General features: G+C 41.7%; 1 protein-coding gene across 1 annotated transcript in view; it reads right to left on the bottom strand.

Annotated features, from left to right (window-relative positions):
- Nucleotides 1-20,718, bottom strand: part of LOC112561491 (probable chitinase 10) — a 24,691-nt gene extending 3,973 nt beyond the window's left edge. The window contains exons 1-21 of the mRNA XM_025234028.1: nucleotides 20,588-20,718; nucleotides 19,382-19,451; nucleotides 18,886-19,075; nucleotides 18,341-18,593; nucleotides 17,824-17,948; nucleotides 17,406-17,529; nucleotides 17,015-17,199; nucleotides 16,623-16,678; nucleotides 16,176-16,294; nucleotides 15,282-15,436; nucleotides 14,793-14,814; nucleotides 14,616-14,624; nucleotides 14,145-14,195; nucleotides 13,367-13,465; nucleotides 12,902-13,031; nucleotides 7,032-7,213; nucleotides 6,631-6,750; nucleotides 6,304-6,464; nucleotides 6,058-6,146; nucleotides 5,403-5,477; nucleotides 4,822-4,907 (exon numbers count right to left, since the gene is read on the bottom strand). Coding sequence (XP_025089813.1) covers nucleotides 4,822-4,907; nucleotides 5,403-5,477; nucleotides 6,058-6,146; nucleotides 6,304-6,464; nucleotides 6,631-6,750; nucleotides 7,032-7,213; nucleotides 12,902-13,031; nucleotides 13,367-13,465; nucleotides 14,145-14,195; nucleotides 14,616-14,624; nucleotides 14,793-14,814; nucleotides 15,282-15,436; nucleotides 16,176-16,294; nucleotides 16,623-16,678; nucleotides 17,015-17,199; nucleotides 17,406-17,529; nucleotides 17,824-17,948; nucleotides 18,341-18,593; nucleotides 18,886-19,075; nucleotides 19,382-19,451 — 2,301 coding nt within the window. The 5' untranslated portion in view covers nucleotides 20,588-20,718. The remainder of the gene's footprint in view (nucleotides 1-4,821; nucleotides 4,908-5,402; nucleotides 5,478-6,057; nucleotides 6,147-6,303; nucleotides 6,465-6,630; nucleotides 6,751-7,031; nucleotides 7,214-12,901; nucleotides 13,032-13,366; nucleotides 13,466-14,144; nucleotides 14,196-14,615; nucleotides 14,625-14,792; nucleotides 14,815-15,281; nucleotides 15,437-16,175; nucleotides 16,295-16,622; nucleotides 16,679-17,014; nucleotides 17,200-17,405; nucleotides 17,530-17,823; nucleotides 17,949-18,340; nucleotides 18,594-18,885; nucleotides 19,076-19,381; nucleotides 19,452-20,587) is intronic.

Genomic DNA, 20,718 nt, shown 5'->3' with positions numbered 1-20,718 from the left:
GAGAGGGACGATGAGGGTTAACAGAGAACTTAGAGAGGTGGGGTTGGATTCTGGGGTGAGAAGGGTAGGGCGGGCATGCAGCTTGGTAGACAGTCGTGGTGTGTGGTGGAATGTTCAGGGGATATGGGAAGAGTGTATGTGTGTCAATTATAGGTGTGTGTCTGTGTGTGTGTGTGAGAGAGGGATAGGGAGATGGTAAAGGTAGAAATCGACAGGGGAGGTGAGACTGATAGTCTTAACGTTTCGTTTTGGGTTGGGTAGATTATATGGTAATAGAGTGCTGCTGAGGTGTGTTTGTTGTGTGATTTATGTGTGCGTGGTGGGTGTTTGTTGTGTTTTGTTAAGTGGAGGAGTTATTGTGTTGATAGGGTAGGTAGATTGGGAAATATGAATTGTATCTGGTTGTGTTTTTGGTTGTGTGTTGTAGATTGTTTGTGTGTGTTATGTGTTGTGTGATTTTATTTCTTTTGAAATGCATTATGTGAATAGATTGTTGCTTTGTCTCGTATGGTGGTGGTTGGTTGGCTGCTTTATTATGCTTGTTGCTTGTGTGTTGTTTTGTTGGTTTGTTGGTCTGGGTTGTATAGTAAAGTTATATTTCGTTAATGTTTAACAAACCGGAATATAAGTAAGCAGATAAGCATAAGGAGAGAGTGAGCAATAGATATTAAAGTATGGACAGTTGACATTTAACAATTTCTGGTGAGAATGCAAAAGAAACAGGACACAACTTTGTGTTATGGAGATTAAGAGAAGCAAGCGATAGACAAAAGTCATTTATTAATCTTAAAAAACGAACACACTAAACGTATAATTGTGATGGTACATAGTAGAAAGTAAATATAGTGTTATTGCATTTTGGATTTGGAACACATGTCGAATCCACAAATGGCGAGATGTAACAAACTTCAAAACCATAGAGAATTCAGTCTAACATACTTCTTTCGGTCACAGTTAGCAGATGAAAAAGTTGTGGACTTTAAATGAATATGAATAGAGCCAAGTGACTTATAACTATAAAAATCTGGGACTTCGCCAGATTGGAGTGAAGAGTTTATATTTTAAATCTGAGTTGATCGGGAATGTGTGCTTCTGCGTGTGTCCAGCCTGATGAGGGCAGGTCTTATTTGTCATACGGAACGAAATTATGTGTGTGTCAGATAACTCACAATGAAAATATTAGGTGCAAGAGACAACAAATTGCAAACTTAAACATCAAAAACAAACAAACCAAGGAAACAAAACAACAAAAAACAAATCTTAGTTAGGTGTAGCATTCTCCGAAGATTATTAATGTTTGCTGAAGGCTTTTTTTAACCATGGGGTTTTTTTGAAGGCATTATGATAGAATTATGAATTATATTTCCTCGATTTTTCTAACTGCTTTTCTTTATACACTCACTTCTAAACATTAATCACATTTATTTCTTTATATGTGTTACTTGAGAACTGTTCTCGCATCCATTGTTATGTGCGGCTAACGAGCACTTTGTGATTGATTTGGCTGACTTACCATGTGATCGGAAGTCCTAATAGTGTTTTGACAGGCCAGTGTTTATTCGTTTAAAATTGTTAAATGTTTATCATCCTATCAACGTTTATTGTTGATGCGTAACTGTGCTTAGCACGCTTTTATACAGAGTAATGTTGTTTGTGTCTTGCTTGAATGTGGTGTGGCTATTTGGGACATAGCTTTAGTTGTATAGTTCTTCTTGTTTATTCATCAGGTAAGATAGAGTGTAAGTGGCTGTGCATGCTGTGTGTGTGTGTTTAATGTGTGTATGATTCTATGTGTTGTGTGTGGTGTTCATGTGTGGTGTGTGTGTGTGTGTGTGTGTGGGTGTGTTGTTTTTTCATGTGGTGTGTGGATCTATGTATTTAGTTCTTGAACGCACGTGCAGTTGTCCCCGTTTCACAGTGCAAAAGTCATACAAGATCGTAGATGACCAAGAACATGTTTATTTATCACCAGTGCATCACTCATTTTGCAAAAAATCGGTCAGGCACAGTTATCCGGTTTGTTTACGGAATCTAGTGCTTGACAACAACAGATGGCTGCCGGCATCGCTCACGGCAGGGTAGTTGTAGCACTCGGGCTCGATGATCGGGTTCTGGCAGCTCTGGACCGACTATGAATTCAGACTATGGGACACTGGGCTTTCGTTAGGCAACATGACTCCACACTGGATTACTTGCTGCAGTCATTGGAGGTTTCTGTACACCACGTCAGACCTCCCCGAGCAGAAGCTTATGGTCTCACAGAAAACATGACCAACAGATTGGAATCTTAATCTTCACTCCAAGCTGGATTTGAGAAGAAAACAGGTTTGTATCTAGACAAGAAGAGACAGTTCTACGAAACAAGATATTCACACTTTGTCTGCGTTCACCTTCAAACCTTTGGTAGAAAAGTTTATATTTACTTAATATGGTGTGCAACAGGGTGGCGAATCATTGTTGCTGGATTCAAAGATTATACTTGAAAGCAGCTGTCTGCACATATCTATTGATGAGTTTCATGTTTGATTAAGATTATCGATGAGTGACTGTTTACTTGCAGGCCAGAAAGACAGACGTTAGGATGGACGGACGGACGATCAGATACGTTTTCAATGTGTTTGGATGGAAGTGGTCTGGGTGAGTGAATCGTGTTCGGACACACGAGGGTGACAACGCAGTCCTCAGTGGTTTCTGTCGTACGTCTGCCTTGGGCACCACTTCACGCGTAAGCAATCTGGAGACAGAAGTTTAGTAATTGCAATAAAAGAGCAGGAATGCACTTAAAGGTAAAGGTAAAGTCATCCCTGACTTTATGTTGATGGGGAGGTGTTGAGACCTCACTTTTCTTGGACCACGTGACAGCGGTGCCCATCTCCTCATCCCTCCTGCCTGACCTTCCCAACCCTCTATGCAATCAGTTACCCATACCGCAGCTCTTCGTCTGCCTAATCAGATAGTTTTTCTTGAAAACAAAATTATTTTTAAACAAATGGTTTAACTACAATATTTTCAGAAACAGAATAACTGTTAAATATGAGTGATAAAGCACTGGGATTTTTAAATTCTATTGGAGAGCAACTTTATTTTCTAATACTGTTTACAGTTTAGTGCAAGATACATTTTATGGAATCTTTTGTTCTCGAGATACATGTCTACAAAATGTACACACACAACAGAGGTCCGGCCCTCTGCTCCAGGGTGGGGGGGGGATTAGCAGAGAAGAAAGAAAAGAGGTCAAACTCAGGTCACCGCTTTTAGACTATCAATTGTTTTCACATGTAGGTGTCACGTGGTATACACGCCGTGACGAGAGTTGCCTCTAGCAACCATTATGTCGATGAGCGAGACAACGGACTGGTTTTTGAAACATACACTGAAAGCTTTACAAAATAAAGGGTTTATAAAGCAGTTTACTGTGACAGTACCCTGCTCCCTGAGTTAGAAGTTTTTTAATTGTAAAAAATTTAATTGGGGGAAAGAGCATGGATAGACAGAACCCTCCACCATGTTAGTCTTGGCTAATGTTGAACAAGCAGGTCCTCCACGAAATGACCAGTCCACTAGTTCATGGTCGACGGTCTTGGACCAGACGAGCTGAGAGTCGCAAATAGAAGTTTCTTGTGTCCTGCTAGTGTGGCCACCATGCTTCTTACGGTTGTTGGCTAGATGTTGTGATGTTGTTTGTAGGAGGTCCGGACACTGTCTGTGGGCATTGGTTCCCGAATGCCTGCAACCATCTCTCTGCTTCAGAAAGCAGTCCACACATCGCATGTGTAAAGCATGGTCACGATGAAGGACGGGCAGATTGTACTCAGGTGAACCTGATGTGATGTTTGTGCCAGACCTTGTCCGTTCTGACCACAGGTCCCGCTGTTTGTTGTCGCAGCCTCGGTGTGGATATCTACAGTGGAGCTGTCGTCCTTGAAACTGTTTACATCTTCCACCTGTCTTCCAGATATCTGATTTTCCGTTGCTAGCTTCACTGTTATCAGCGATGGTCTTCGTGCCCAAGCGTTCAAACTGTCTGTCAGTCTGTTAAACAGTTTTTTTGGTTCTTTGTCCATTTTGCTAATACTACCTTATCTCAAAGGTTACCAAGAGCAAACACGGCCGGTGTTCTGCATGTTTTAAAAGTACATTTAAATTCGGTCATATTCTCTTCACTGAAATGAATAAAATGTCCACAAAGATGAGAGAAAGATTTTATAAATGTTACGAAATGTAAAAGCGCTACTAAGATAGCGTGAACAAAGAAACACATTCTAAAGTAAGCAGGCCAATAAACCTGACTCATAGAGCCTACCATCCATTAATGTTTATGACTAACTAAACTTTTGTTTTTGGGAATTGCTTGCACGTGAATTTCATACTAACATAAATATAAAACAGATAGTTTATTCTACAAACAAACAGTGACTCAAACATGACATTCACACACAGTTTATGATACCTTACTTCCATGATTTTTTCAGTCTTGTACGATGAAATTGATGTATGAGACATACAGACGGAATGATGAATGAGACTACAGTCACTGATGATGTATGAGACCACAGACAGTGAATGATGAATGAGACCTACAGTCGATAATGATGTATGAGAAGACTACAGCAATGAATATGTATGAGACCTACAGACAAGTGAATGATGAATGAGACCTACAGTCGATGAATGATGTATGAGAACTACAGATGAATGATGTTTGAGACCTACAGCAATGCAACTGAATGATTGTATTAGAGACCTACACTCACTGAATGATGAACTGATGTATGAGAATACACATCAGGGGAGGTGGTGCTACAACCTCGCATCACACACGTAAGTACTGGTTCGCAGTGATTGGGAGTTGGGGTAGAAGCCGTTGTGTAGATTCATGCAGGAAAAGTCGTATATTTCAGATAGTCCTGAAAACAGTTTTTTATAACCTCAGTTTCATGCTATTAGGTAAACTATTCTTTTTGAACAAAGTTTTTTTTTCATTTACGGCACCCGTTCATCCGTGTATGGTGTCACAGTAATTGCTCTGTTCAATTTTTGGGCTCATAATCCTCATCGTGCATGCTAATTAATATAAAAATTATTTAAATAAATAGGGTAACCGCACATTAGTACTACACAAAGTTGTTACCTGGAAAAATGTGAGACAATGGATGAGGACGAACAAGAACAGATTATTTAAGTCCTCATTTTAACTTAGCTTTGTACTCTGTCGTTTCATTCTTATTCAAATTATTTCATTTTGTTCCGCTAATAAAGAATTTATGTGGGATTGTACTTTAGGCAAAATTCGGAGACTTACATTGTTGATACTCAACATTCTTAGTAACAGTTTTGTTTTTTTCTGGATGTTTACAGATCTGACACCAACACTCATTGCTGCCATTTGCCGGGTGGCTTACCATGTCCTGATGAAGGGCTTGGCGTGTGTGGAGGGTTAGTCGTGTATGGAGGCACCCAGGTCTCCAGCGGAATATCTGATTCAAGTCAGTCAATAATCCTTGGATAATTTAGCCAACGATATTTTTGTCTAGTTGACTGATTATTTAGATTAGGCATTAGCCAACTATTCAGCTTTAACTAAATGATGAACTCTAATTTTAAAATTTATTTTCTGTTTGAAATTTTCATTAATTTTTATGATAATTTCAGTAACGAAAGTTTGTTTTTGTAGAGATAGTCTTTTAAACTGTCAATTATTTATTTACTAAATAATCACGGTTTATTTTGAAGTCTGAATCAATCATTTAGTGTGAGGCTGATACCTGCAAATCACCGGTGAGTTTTCAATTACATCTTTGAAATAAATAGAAAAAATTTTAAGTTTTACCCCATTTTTTATAATTTCTAGGTTTCTAAAATTAAACAGCTGTATGTCTGAATTTCATACAGTTATACTTTTAGAGACCTAAAAATGAATTTGTTAATCAAACAGCACATTACCCAGTGTGTGTCCAGCCTCAATAAAAAATCTCTTCACTGCACCAAGCCCTCCCCCCCACCCAGAGAACAGAATGAATGTAGCAGAAGCGATGACCATAAGATGGAGATACTTACATGGAGGATGCGTGGTATCCACGTGCCATGGGGGCTGTGTGGTGTGAAGCTGTGGAGTCGGATAGCGAGTAGTGGAGACCGGTAGAATTCTGAAAACAGGAGAACATTGAACCAAAAAATGGACGCACGCAATTATTGACTGTAAGAAGACGAATGGACGGACAGACGGACGGATGGACGAAGGAAGAAAAGAGGGAAGTATTGTCGATGGGTCAGTGGCCATGACACAGCCAATATTTTCCTTACATATGACTGGGGCAGTTTCCGTATGATGGGCTGTTGAGTTCCTTGATGACGGCGTTCATCAACGGGTACGTTCCTTCTTGACAGCTGGTACCCGAGAAGTCATCCAGGTCGGGTGCCCACACCATGACACCGCCAAACCCGTGTTGCTTGATGTAGCAGGTCTGCACAAACAGAAGCCAGACTCCATGACAGAGCAGTGACGTAGCATGTCTACATGGATACACGAAGCTGACAAACGTGACAAGCAGTGACATGTTGCGAGTCGGCAAGGACAGTCTGTGATGACATCATCAAAGCCAACTACCAGGGAGAGTTCAAAGGGCATACCTTCTTGGTGATGCTAACGATGTCTTCGCCGCCGGCCCATTGGTCGCCATTGGAAATGTAGCGGACGTACTGCTCAGGGTCTTCGTGCATCTGGCCTCCTTGGTGCATTATGTCACACACCTTAGCGAGAAATCATTCCGGTGAGTGGCTAGCTTGGCAAACCACTATATTTTACACCCTCTGTGAACACGTGTTACTTCATTTCTTACCAAACAAGCACTGAAAATAACAGTCATACAGTGCTTAGTCACCTCAGAAATAAACTCCCTTTACCACTTACGTCCCTGCTCTTCCAACCAAAAATAAAATAAGAAAGCTAGGCAGGCCTGGAATGCTTTGCCCATGCATCATCGGTCATCGCCACCATTACAATCATTGTCGTCGTTGAAAGAAACACTCACTTCATAGTAAGCCAGGAAACCCTCAGTCCTTGTCTGAGGACCCTCTTTGCCAGGACCTTTGGCTTGTGCCCCCAGGCCAGTCTGGTAGGGGGAGGACAAGTGAAGGTCTCCAGTAGGTGGCCAACCAATGTTCAGCTTCTCTTGGGGCTCCGAGCGCTGCACCAGTAGTTGACAGCGAAGTCCTGCATGAAACGAGGAGTGGGTCAGACCCTGTCATGATCTCGGGTACAGTACCCAGACTAACATGAACATTTTCTTGGGATACACACTCGTAATCATCTACAAGTAAGCTTGTGACACGACTCACCACATTCAAGTATATATCATCGCCAGTTTCGTCAGCTCTGCGATACAGCGCTGTGTGATGACCTGTGACGGTTTCCCATGAACCGTGGAGGTCGTAGGCCATGATGCTTACAAAGTCCACATGTCTGAACACACGACAAAACGAGACAGATAAAGACCATCCATCAGAACCAAGACAGTCGTGGTGTTGTTTTATTTTTTTGCTGTTGTGTTGTTTTCTTTTTGTTGTGGTGTTGTTTTCTTTTTGTTGTGGTGTTGTTGTTTTTTTGTTGTGGTGTTGTTTTGCTGCGGCGGCAACCATGGAGGTCGTTGTGAGGAAACCATGCGGAATCTCGTCACGTGACACTTACTGTAATGACGGATGTAATCTCGTAGGCGGTGTCGATGGTGGACTTGCCTGCAGCCACAGCAGCTGTCAGCAGGAGGCGGGGACGATCCTGACATAAGACCTTCAGCGCTCGAACGCCTCGCGCATCTCCTGTCAACGTCACAAACGTGGCGCGCGATGCACTGTTACTGCAATTTTACCTTCTACCGTATTTTCCTATTTAATCATTCAAAAAAGTATTATTTTTTCAGGTCTGTTGAGCACACACATTATGCAGAAATGTTCATGATCGCTGTCATGAGCATTGCGGGTTGTGGGGAGGAGCAGAAGACGGTAGTGACGAAAAAAAAAAAAAGCTGGCCACAAGATGTCTGAAACAGTCTTAATTACTTCCAAGACTATAACTCAAACTTCTTATGCAGAAATATGTAGTCATTGAGCACTTCATGTATGTATTTGTATGTGTTTATGCAATTTACACATATATGCGATCGACCAATCATTATATATTTATATATGTGGTGAGCGCGACCCGCGCATTGACATTTTGACAGTCTATTTAATGCTTCTTGTTTCTTCTAAGAGCTTTGAAAACAGAATAGAAGTATTATTAGTCGAAACTATTCGCCAGGCTGAAAAAATTATTGACGGACTACATTCTTCTGAATAATATGTCAAAGACCTTTTATGACTAGACAAAAGAGAGGTTACATGAAACGAAGAAAAGATTGTACGAGGAAAAAAAAATGAGGCATAGCAATCTGACAGGTTTGAGAAGATTGTCAAATATAACTTTTATATTTAATATCAGTACAAATGTTTGTTATTTTGTTATGTTTAAAATCTGTACAACAGACATCGTTATGTTAAAGCCACTTACAACGATCAAGGAGTTTGAAGTGCACCCGGTCACCGCGGGACTGCCCCTGTTGGCGGGGTATTTGCCCAGTCAACGTCCAGACCATCGAACGACCATTTCTTAGAAGGGTGATGGCACTCTGAATGAACTGAGCACGTGACTGTTGCGTAGTAACATTTCCGTACAAGGGTCCTGACAACGTTCCAGCCACCCACCTGCCAGCAAGGTTTCAGAGCTGGGTTCCGGTCCTTCAGTTTAGTGAACCGTTTATGTATTAAAAGAAACCTACAGAACAAACGCGGAATCATTATCTTGGAAACTAACAATAATTAACACTTTACGAAGACATATGTACAGAAATTTTAAATTTGATATTTGAATTTATAGGATCAGGACGGACGGAGGCTAACAGACAAAAATGTTGAGCACAGACCAGGAAGAAGAACAACCTACATGCCAGCTGACCACTGGCCTACTCGCTCGACTCGTCGTGTCCCACTTCATAAGGTTTCGATCCTCCCCTGGCTCGTCAACGCTGAGAAGGAAGGCGTAAGATTAGTGAGGTGCACATGAAGGATCCACATTTTCTGGCAATAAGTTAAAGTCCTTTGCCGGGGCGGTACTGCGCCCAGTTGGTGTAGTAACACACGGCCGAAGCGAGCTGAGAAAGGGTCGGGAAAGTTGTTTAGAGATGAAAGCAGAGCGCGATCAACGAGCTGGGGCATTTACTCATTGAGAGGACAAAGAGCTAGAAGAACATGGATTCAAGTAGAGACTATTAGAACGTTTAATTTTCGCACTGAAAACTTCACCATGCTGCTGGTGTGCGCAGAGCAGCCCACGGGCCACAGATGCGACGCAGGAAAGCCTCTTTATTACATCTCCTACGACATCAAATGAAAAAATAGTTTGTCCTGTGGCAACCAGCACGTGATATTTAGCATTTTCATGATGGGTTGAGAACGCGAACACAAGATACAAACACACACCACACCACACACACACACACCACACACACCCAGAACACATCCTTCATGCAGATATGACGGTGAGATAAGATTTGGTGTGGCCAGGCAGGCCCCAGACCACCGACGAACAGATTGGTTGCTGAACGGTTCTGCTTGTTACTCTTCGCTTACGTAAGGAACTTATGATAGTAAGTGCAGACATTTTGCTCCGCAATGGTTTCATGCTTTTGTCTCTTCCAAAAGCATCAGCACATCGTAATAGAGCCTTCGAAAAAACTAATCAACACATAGAAAATATAAAAGTACAACCTATCTTCTATAAACAAGCAAATGAAACAAAAAGCCAGCCAACCAACCAACAAATCCAACAACATTTATGGCATTTATGTCACTAGGCAAATAACACTAAATAAGCCTTTACTCTAATGATACTGCTAGTCTTAAAAACCAGTGTCTATGTATTTCTATTTTTCTTTATACCAGTGTATTAGAAAGAGTGCTACGATGATGGCATATCTGTGCCCCCATAAAGTTAAATCGGATAAACAATGTTAAAAAATATTAAAACACGTATTTTCTGCCCAGAAGTCATGGTCTTCCAAAGATGTGTTTCCATGGGGTGGGAAAGGTCAAAAATATTGTTTTTTTTTTAAATTCCACGTAAATTCTATAAAATCATTTTGTCTTCTGTACTTCTAACTGACAGGCAAAAACATCAACACAATCGTAATACAGCCCTTAAAAAAACTAATCAACTCAAACAGAGAAAATATAAATGTACAAACTATAATTACTTCTATAACAAGAAATTGAAACAAATGCCAGCAACCAACAAATCGAACAAAATTATGATGAATTATTGTCAAAATAGGCAAAATAACACTAAATAAAAGCCTTTACTCTAATGGGAACATAGTCTTACACACTCACAGTGTCACGTATTTCTATATTTTTCTTTAGTCATTGTCATTAGAAATAGTATACTATGATTGCAAATCTGTGCCATCCATAAAGTTGAATCAGATAAAATGTTAACAACAAGTATTTTTGCCTAGAAGTCATGGTCTTCTAAAGATGTGTTTCCATGGGGGGAGGGGGGGCTAAATATTTTTTTAAATCCCGGAAATTTTACAAAAATCATTGGTGCTCTTCTGAGTCTAAGTGATAGGCAAAAACTTTCGTTTTCTGATTATTTTTCGACAAATATGTTAATGCATCCGTCAAAGGCTGAGCAGTGTGATACGTACGATCTGAAGTCAGGTGCACCATTAACAAGACCCCCTTGGATCCACAATTTTGTAGACAGCTTTCAGTGGCAGTCAGACGAAAGCATGCATGGGAGCTGAGCAGATTGCGCGATGTTTATCACGTTGCAGCGAAACCTGCGTCCACGAAGAGCCTCGTCAGGAGCAGCTTTGACTTTCTCATGCAACAGTCACAACACACCTTCGACATGGCTTCCACGCATGCTCACCTCAAAGCCATTGATGGAATGAGATGTTAGTAACTAACAATGGAATGAGATGTTAGTAACTAACAATGGAATGAGATGTTAGTAACTAACAATGGAATGAGATGTTAGTACCTAACAATCTGATGTCCACCTCCGGCGGAAGACTAACCTTGATAGTACAAGGGAAAAGATAGTTGTGCAATTTTGTCCATTATTATGACAGGACATTACAATTTATGGATACTTGTATCCAGACTCTTGGGTCCCAACGACTCGGAGGACGAAGGAACATGGCTTTCTCAGCTGACTTGAAGTTTGTTTGGACATCGCCTCTCACAATGTTGGCGATGCTGTATGAACTAATTATTCATTAAGTGATCAATCTATGGATGAGGATGGCTATCTATGGATGAGATGGCTTATTGGTTGGTTGGGATTGTTTTGCTGATTGAGGTTGGGTTTGACTGGCCTGTTTGTTTGAATGGATGATTGAAAGCTTAGATGACTGGTTCGCTAGATGGGTTTCCGCTGTTACCTACTAGTATGCAATCTGATGCCAAAACATTGCCAGTGTTGTCAGTGTGTCTGAAATGCCAGTGTTGTGTCAGCGTCATGTGTCAGCGTTGCCAGTGTTGTGTCAGTGTTGTGTCAGTGTTGTGTCAGCGTTGTGTCAGTGTTGTGTCAGTGTTGTGTCAGTGTTGTGTCAGTTGGATCACTGGTGTGTCAGTGTTGTGCCAGTAAGCTCGCTCTCTCTCTGTCTCTGGGTCTGTCACACACACTCGCACATGAACAAATAAGAATATAGATTAGTCTCTTCTTTTCTGAAGCCGTAAAAACACATTTGTCACGTGACTGATAAGGCAACAACCACACTGTCTCGTGTGTCTCGTCATTGTGTACTGGCTGCTTGATAACGGGGGGTCGAGATGGCGCATGCTGGTGGTGGGTGTACCCGTGTACCCTAGTTAAATGGATTTATCAAGAACAGTTCTGAAAGAACGGAAATACTTATTTTCATCGAATCGTGACATGTGATTATTACGACTTAAAAATAGGAAACATGTACTTTGAAAAAGTAATTATGTGTGGTGTGAGAGAGTATGTGATGTGTGAGTGTTGTGTGTGAGAGAGAGAGTATGTGTGTGTGCGGCTGGGTAGTTCTCTCTCGCCTACACTACATTTTACATTTATTCTGGGAGTCAGTCCGTGTTCGAAATTTCAAATGAAAGCATGATAGACAAGTTTCTTTATTGTGATTCACACTTCAAAAGGGAGTTTAGAAAGTCCGGCACACGCCGTGTCGTACAACCGGCACATAGCCAGGTGTCACCAGGTGTGGATGTGACGGGGACCTGGGGCGGACTCAGTGAGACGATGGGCGGGTCATCACCCCTGGTAGTAGCACTCCGGAACATTATCGGATTCTCACACGTCATCATCGACTCGCTAAAACACCAGACCCCGGTAGCTGTTTCGGGTAGGCTACACACCCGACACACACTGGATGTACGTGTTGCAGTCGCTCGGGTATCTGTACACGCCATCCGCCCCTCGACGAACAGAAGTGCTTCTGCATTTAAAGCAAACAAACAGGCAATGTTCATTTCGCCTGACAGATTCAACGTTAGCCATCATGTCTTGACAGGCAGACAGAGGAAGATAGAAGAAGAGAAAAGAAAACGATATATATATATTGATTGATCGATCGACTTGATTCTTTATTTCTTCAAGATCATACCTCAGCAAAAGTGTGAACATTTATCAGAGCAACTACAGAACATCTTAAAACTTCTATGAATATAATTTAGTAATGACTCTATGTCAAGACTAGTTGTACTTAACTTCTGTACACACATGCACCAAGAAACTCTAGACATCAATATACACTTCGCAACAGCATTTGTGAACATATCTACTCTCTTTCTCTCTCTCACACACACACGGGTGGATAGATACCAATCGGAGAGGTTGAAGGCGGAATGGTAGGTGGTTGCCTGCTGCTAGGACAGTCACCAACTGACACCACACAGTCCTGTTTGTCTCTGTTGTATCTCTTGCCCTGTTCGCATTTCACCCCGTAGGCGACCTGAGTACAGAAAGGTCACCGTTTACCTTTACTCATTCCATGTGAGTTTTCTGCCACACATTCCTTTAGTCTGCCAGTAAAATACTTCGATGCTTTATTTTCGTCCTGTCGTTTATTCTTTGGTTTTCTTACTTCAATCTGGTTTTTTTTTCTTTATCCTTCTGTTTCCATTCTCTCCTTTGTTACCTTTCTTCGTCATTTTCTTTTACTTTTACTTCTCTAAATAATTTCTCCTCATCTTAAAAGTGTAATTTATATCCTCCACTTCTATGTAATCCTTTTTGTGGCCAAAGTCGTATACATGGAGTAAGGAATCACAAGATGAGAAAACTGACCTGGCTGACACAGGCGAAGTACTGGTCGCAGTGAAGAGGATCGGATAGAAGCCATTGTGCAAGTTGATGCAAGAAAAAATAGTCTACTTCATAGATGTGCTGCAAAAATATTTAACAAGTTTATGAAGCATTGCAACACAGAACGAGCTACGTGGTCAAGGAGAGGAGCTGTGCCTCCATCTTGAGGAAGCAGCTACAAGGAAGCGGACAGAATCGTCAGTGGAGGAGAGGACCCATCGGGCCAAGAGAATGACTCGAAGGTCGCCCATCCCACAAGGTGGTGCCTACATCTTAGTACACCAGAGGTAACTATGTCAACCCTAGAGGCAGCATTTTTGTTTTGAAATTTATGTGTAGTTTAAGGGACACAGTCCACGGCGACGACTTCACAACTTAGTTGTGAGTCTTTGAACACCTGTTCAGTAGAGCTTGGCATCAGCTTCTGTCGTCAGTCTCATCAATTATCAGTTCATCAGCAGTTTCATCAACCAGCCCTCGGCTAATTATTGAAAGAGATAGAAACAGTAAAGGTGTGTAAGAACTGTGGTGTGTAGAGAAACTGTTGTTTGGATTTTTGACTGTGCTGTGGGTTTTTCCCCAGTATTGTTGCGGTGTGCGAGATGAAATGAAATTTCGAATTGTCAGTTCACAAGATGGGGATTACAGTTCCTTTGCGTTTGGCAGTGTAAATTCTTTTTTTTTTTGTTTGGAATTAAATAGAACTATGAACGTGGTCTTGTTCTCTTTTGATCTTTCTCTCTCTCTCACACACACTTACTGTGATGTGAAGGCCGTTGGGTATGGACCGGCGTCCATATGGGTATACCTTCTGTAATGCACACAAAAGCCATGTGTTAGATGATAAGTTAGCGAGAGCCATAACTGATGTGTGAACTGATAGATTAGTCAATACTATAGCATACTGTACATTTGTACAATAATTTTAAAAATTACTTCAACTTTGCATCTATGTTCGAGTTTGTTTTACTGTGTTTACCTGTGTTTTACCTACCTGTGGTACAAAAGAAACATAAACATATGACTACTCAGACTGTGATCATCTTGTGGTGTAGGAAAGCTTGACTGAACATGAATTTAATTTATATCAACCTGTCCAGCTGAAGGATTGCTGCTTTGTCCTGTTTCTATCATTTGCAACAAAATCTTAGTGTCTGAAGTACCAGCTGATTTTTTAAGATAAAATATTTTTGTCACATCAGTTTAACAATTTGTACTAAAGTTGTCAAACCTGCTGGCACTGAAAAAAAGAAATGAGGATTAATGTAACAAAAAGTACAATTAATTTGTGTCTGATTTATAGCCATGAGGCGGGTGTGGAGGAAAACTATGTTTTGCTGTTGGCGATGTTGAAAGCCTCGGACTGGAAGAAAACAGGACGATACTTACGTGTTGGTCTTGTCGGTACTTTGTCTGTTGGCGGTATGACTCTGAGAACAACAACAACAACAATCAATCTGTTAGCTATAAATCCTAAAGTTTACTCCTGTTCTTGACTGTTTTTTCTTCTTATTTTCTTTGCTTGTTTCTCTGTTTCTGTCTATTCTTACTCTTTCTCAGCCTCAATGTCCTCCTAGCCCCTCTCCCTTCTCTCCTCGCTTTAACTGCTCAAAAGAATTAACTAGCAATGTTGTTTCTCCCCAGTGGTCATCTCAGTAACAGTTCCCACAGTAAAAACAAGATAGCAATATATATTTTTTATATCCTGTATTCGCAATGTGTAATAAACAAAGAAAGAACAAACAACCAATGATAAATAAGCGAGCAAACGAACCAAAATAAAAACATCACACAACAAAACGCAAATAAACAAATGAACAAATAAACGTACCAAAAATAAAAACAAGAACTGGAATGTGCAAACAAACCAACAAACAAACAAAAATGAATGTTTTACCCAGGACAGTTTGCGAAGGATGGGTTGTTGAGTTCCTTGATGATGGCGGTCATCAGAGGGTATTTTCCTTCTGGACAGCTGGTACCCGAGAAGTCGTCATCATCTGGTGTCCACACCATGACACCACCAAACCCGTGTTGCTTGACATAGCAGGTCTACACAAACAGACATGACAGGTCACATATAAATATGGAAGAACCAAGCCTCTGGGACATCGTGGTGGTCACAGTGAGCAGGTGTGGGTGACACGTGTGTGATGACACTAGACCGACGATGTACAACTGGTCTGCACCACCCGGGATACATGGCGACTCACTGGCAAGTATACAAGATTAACACCGGGGTATGGCCAGTGTTGTCCATAGGAATGGGAATCCCATGGGAATCCCATGGGAAACGTCCCATGGGATGGGATGGGATGGGACAGCACACATTTGTATTTCCCATGGTAGTCGATACTTGATATTGCAAAATAAATTTACTTTAATTCATTCATCAAGGATTTAAATCTTTCCTCTGAATCATCTATTGTATGTGAAGTAGCAGGAATTATAGAACAAAAGCCGAAAGTGGTTTTCAGTGTTGTCCATAGGATTGTTTATTACCATGGGAATCCCATGAGAAACGTCCCGTGGGATGGGATGGGATGGGATGGAACAGGCATAAATTGCCATGGGACGGGCTGGGATGGGATAGAAAAATATGTCCCATGGACAACCCTGGGTATGGCCGTCTAAACTAAAGACGATGGACGAGGTAATGGTCAGGTAGATGTTGTGTTGCAAAAATATTAATTTACTATCAACAATTAAATTGTGTCGTTAATTTAAAGCAGCAAGCGTGGATTACACCTGCTACAAACTGGGGCAACAGTCGAAGTTCAAAGTTGCTCACCTTCGTGGTGATGCTGGCGACGTCATCACCGCCGGCCCACTGGTCACCTTTGGTGACGTAAGGGACAAACTGCTCACGGTCTTGGTGTTCTGGCCTCCACTGCTCAGCATGTCGCACACCTGAGAGAGAGAAACATGGCAGTCGAGACTAGAGTGACAAGCTCATACATCTTGCCTTATGTGTAAACAGGACAATTTTTTCAACAGATTAATTTAACTGATAATAGCGGTGGTGTGGTGGTGGTGGTGGTGATGATGATGATGATGTGCGGGCACAAAACACAATACAACAATGATAAATATAGAGCACCAGTTCGTCAATTTCTGGAACCAAGCAAATGTAAGTTACTCGAAGCAGCAAAGAGTGGAGTAAGTCCGTGAAGCAAGAGACAAAATAAACACACTTTTATCGGACCTACAGCCGTGTACACGAGAGCTGTACTCTAACACATAAGCACAAACTGTAGCAACGAATCACAAAGTCCGCAGATGACAATGAAGTCACTAAATCACAAACAATTCTATCAACGTAGAGAAGGGGAACAAGTAAATCACCAAATGTAAAAAGCTCGTGTTTTTGTGAAAAAACTACTTGGAGCTGGCATACTTACAAATAAAAGCACAGGTATACGACGCAGAAGAAAACTCAACAGAAGGCCAACATAGAGCCAAAGTCGTCAAAAGACCAAGGGACGAGACAAACCAGAAACCAGCTTCTGGATTCCACTTAGGGTAAGGGACATTACTCTCCTAACTGACACCAAGAAATTATCTCCCATTCCCCAACAGAGTAAACATTCATCACTCTACACGTCGTCGATGACAAAGGGAGAGGATCACTTCGTAGTAGGCCAGGACGCTCTTTTTCGCCTGTCTGTGCACCCTCCGTTTCTGGCCGAGACTGGAACCCCCAGACCGGTCTGGGAGGTGGAGGACAAGGTGAAGGTTCTCCAGTAGGTGGAAAGGCCAACGTTCAGCTTCTCCTTGGGGGCGCCGAGCTGCACCCAGTAGTTGACTGCGAAGTCCTGCAAACGACAACGACTGTCTTGAGCAGCGTCTGTAGTTTAACTACTTAGTTCTGTTGTATTAATTGTAACCGAGTAATTTAAATTACAGCCTCTAATTTCAAAGTTGATTATTCCCGTTGCGGGTAAGAAGAGTGACACGAAGATACACGCCTTAAGGATGCTAGCACCTGCTGTTTTGTGATAAACTTGCAGATTATACTGACCACATTCAGGTATCGGTCATCGCCAGTTTCGTCACTTCTGGGGAACAGTGCTGTGTGATGACCTGTGTGGGTCTCCCAGGCGCCGTGCAGGTCATAGGACATGATGCTTGCAAAGTCCAAGTATCTGAGAAAACCAAGTCCCACGTGTCCAGACAACATAATACCGGGAAATAAAAATATTCATCCGACAGCAAGAGCAACAACAGGTGCGCAACTTTGTTTGTGAGTGTTCTGGCAGCAGCCAGGTGTGAAAGGCGGTCGTGTTCAGAATGTTTGTCTTCCTGGTCATAGTGGGTTTGGAATGGATTGTCGCTCTTCCAAAGCTTTCACTGGGAGGTTACAGGTAGAAATGGTATTTCACATTCTACACTCTAGACATGATGAACCACACACAGTATACTGACTCATGATGACTTACAGCATGAGGGCCGGGATGTTGTAGGCGGTGTCGATCTTGCTCTTGCCGGCACCAACAGCAGCTGACAGCAGGAGGCGGGGGCGACCTGTGCTCAAAGATTCACTCTCGAATGCCGCACGCAGCTCCTGTTAAGGACAAACACACAAACACACAAACGCACACACGCGCGCGCACACACATCAGCTCTACAGCTAATTCAATATACATTATTATGTAGCAGGAGACATACACAGACTTATCCATGTAACACATGCGCGAACGCATGTACACTTAGATATGCATGTACATGTATACATATTTTCATATAAGCTGAGATTTATTTTGAACAGACGTTTTAAGTATTCAGCGGAAGAATCATTGTACAGTATTTTTGACCTAACCGAGGGTGACCATAGTTCTCACTACGTATCTGAGTATAGTTGTGATGTGTTGAATGTCGCTGTCAGGGAGAGAAGGAAGGAAGTAAGAGAAGGAACCTGTGTAAAGACCTTTGCACTGTCCAGTCAACTTTGCTTACTTTAATCAAAAATGTAAAGTTGTCCCGATCTTCGGGGGGACTGCCCCTGTTGGCTGGATATTCCCAGTCCACGTCAAGGCCATCGAATCCCCACTTCCTCACGAATTCGATGGCGCTCTCGATGAAACGAGCGCGCGACTGTTGCGTAGCAACCATTTGTGTAAACGGCCCTGACCCTACATTCCAGCCGCCAACCGCCAGCAAGGTCTTCAGGGCTGGGTTTTTCAACTTCAGCTGATTGAATTGTTCGTACCTGGAAAAGGTGTAAGAAAACTTGAAACTGAAATCATCACCTAGGAAACAAGGTCACGAGGAGCAGACATCAGGTGAGGACAGCAAACAGAGCGACCTGTGTATAAGGCTTCAGTGGGGCGGGATGGTATTGTTTCTGGCTCGGTGAACCTAGGGGCAAAACACTACTTATATCCCTTTGTTTTTGACATACATGTCTACAAACATCCATCTGCAGAAGAAATGCCAGCAAAACAGACATCAGGATTGTAACTGGATGTGTTTAGTTGTCAGTAACTGAAATCAGTTCATACATGCCAATCGCCCACGGCTGGGATTCGTCGTTCCACTCGAAAGCTCTGATCCTGTTGTTCTCGTCGAACGCTGAGAAGGCGTAGATGTAGTGAGTGCACATGAAGGGATCTACATTTTCTGGCACGTAGCGACCCTTGCCATTGCGGTACTGCGCCCAGTTGGTGTAGTAACACACGCGCCGGAGCGAGGCTGACAAACACGTGGTCAGTGGGCCAGTCAGTTATTTATTTTATATGTACATCAATGAATACATCAAACCAGTGTACTTCATACATAGACCAAACCTTAGTATTGAATAGTTTCTATTGATGGTGCAACTTTATTTTAATCTCTTTCAGTCTTTCTTTCTTTCTCTCCTACTTTCTCTCCCTTCTCTCTCTCCGTCTCTCCGTCTGTGTGTGTGTGTGAGAGAGAGAAACTTCCAGATGTTTGTAAACTATTTAAGGACAGAAGATCAGTGTTTATTTCAGAATATAAAAACTGAAAACAATTTACCTGTTGCTGGCTGGGTGTACAATAGTACAGTCATTACAGAAGCAGCAAAAAATGCAGCTTTAATTAGCATCTGTTACAAAAGAAAGCATGTCCGCTGGGTTATATTTACATCCAATTAATCAGGAGTTGACTGCAAACACTTGCAAGGACACACAACTTAAAAGTGAAATTCGATTAGAGGAAGACAGACAGACACATCCCCCACTCCATTAATGACTTGTTCTTAATGTTGCAGTCGTGTTTATTTTGTTTGCCACTGCTCCACAAGTTTTTCTCAACATTGAGACTTATTACTTTACATTGTGCTCGTGAGGTTTCTTCCTTGGACATTGTGCTCGTGACAAAGATAAGCTTGTGTGTAGGATGGCAGGAGTCAAAGCACCGACAGGAGAAAAATGTGGACAGTGCCATGTCTTCCCCAAATCAGAAACAAGCGCTGTAGTTGTTGTAGGGTTGTTGTTGTTGTTGTAGTGTTGTGGATTGTTTGTAGTGTGGCCTTGGAATGGCTGTGGATGTTTTGATGAGGACCCACCCCAAGAACGCGTGATAACCTGCACTAAGCTACTAAGTACCCATACTGATGTCAGATTATACAAGGTCAGATATTTTTAATTTTAGGAAAACTATTTTTAAATAATCTACTTGAAAACTAGTTTTGTAGTAGCGCAAAGAGAAGATAATTTATTTAAATACTTTACATTTATATTTTAATATGTTGCAGAAGTAAATATTGTGAGCTGCCCTCCAAGGTTTTATTTACAAAATTAAAAAGTCTCACGCTATCTTTAAAACCCACAACATGTTTTGACTGGCAGTGATGTCACTATGTCCGTTACTAAACTGACTGAGTGGGTGTCTCTTCCACTCTAGATGCCTTTGTCTTCCTTTTAATTCAAGAATGGATGTGTACAGTCAAATAAATAACTCATTTTTCACCGTGAAAGATCACTTACACAATTACTACGATACAGGTATAGACAGTAAAGTTGCTATGAAGCAGGAACAGTTATTTAAAGAAGTAATATTCTTTGTACGGGAAAATTAAACTTTTTCTAACCATGTGTTGTCTCTGACAGTCAAACATATTACTGAACATTTGACAGGAAAATTCTATGTGCTGTTTATAATAGGATTCCTAATTGCTGAGAAAAAAGTTGTTCATCCTTGTCATTACAATAATACACTCGCGGATAAATGCATACGTACGATTGACAGTCGTGTGAAACCTCAAATGAATGGCTGTCCCTCAGCTTTGTAATATTTGAACGAAAGGGAGGCGACCCCATGCATGGGAGACCAGCAGACGGAGACCTGCTATCAGGCGTCTCTAGGAGCAG

This window comes from Pomacea canaliculata, linkage group LG1, assembly GCF_003073045.1.
Source record: "Pomacea canaliculata isolate SZHN2017 linkage group LG1, ASM307304v1, whole genome shotgun sequence".
NCBI classification, from domain to species: Eukaryota; Metazoa; Mollusca; class Gastropoda; order Architaenioglossa; family Ampullariidae; genus Pomacea; species Pomacea canaliculata.
The sequence above is the reverse complement of the archived record's forward strand: the minus strand, read 5'-3'. Positions and strand labels throughout refer to the sequence as shown.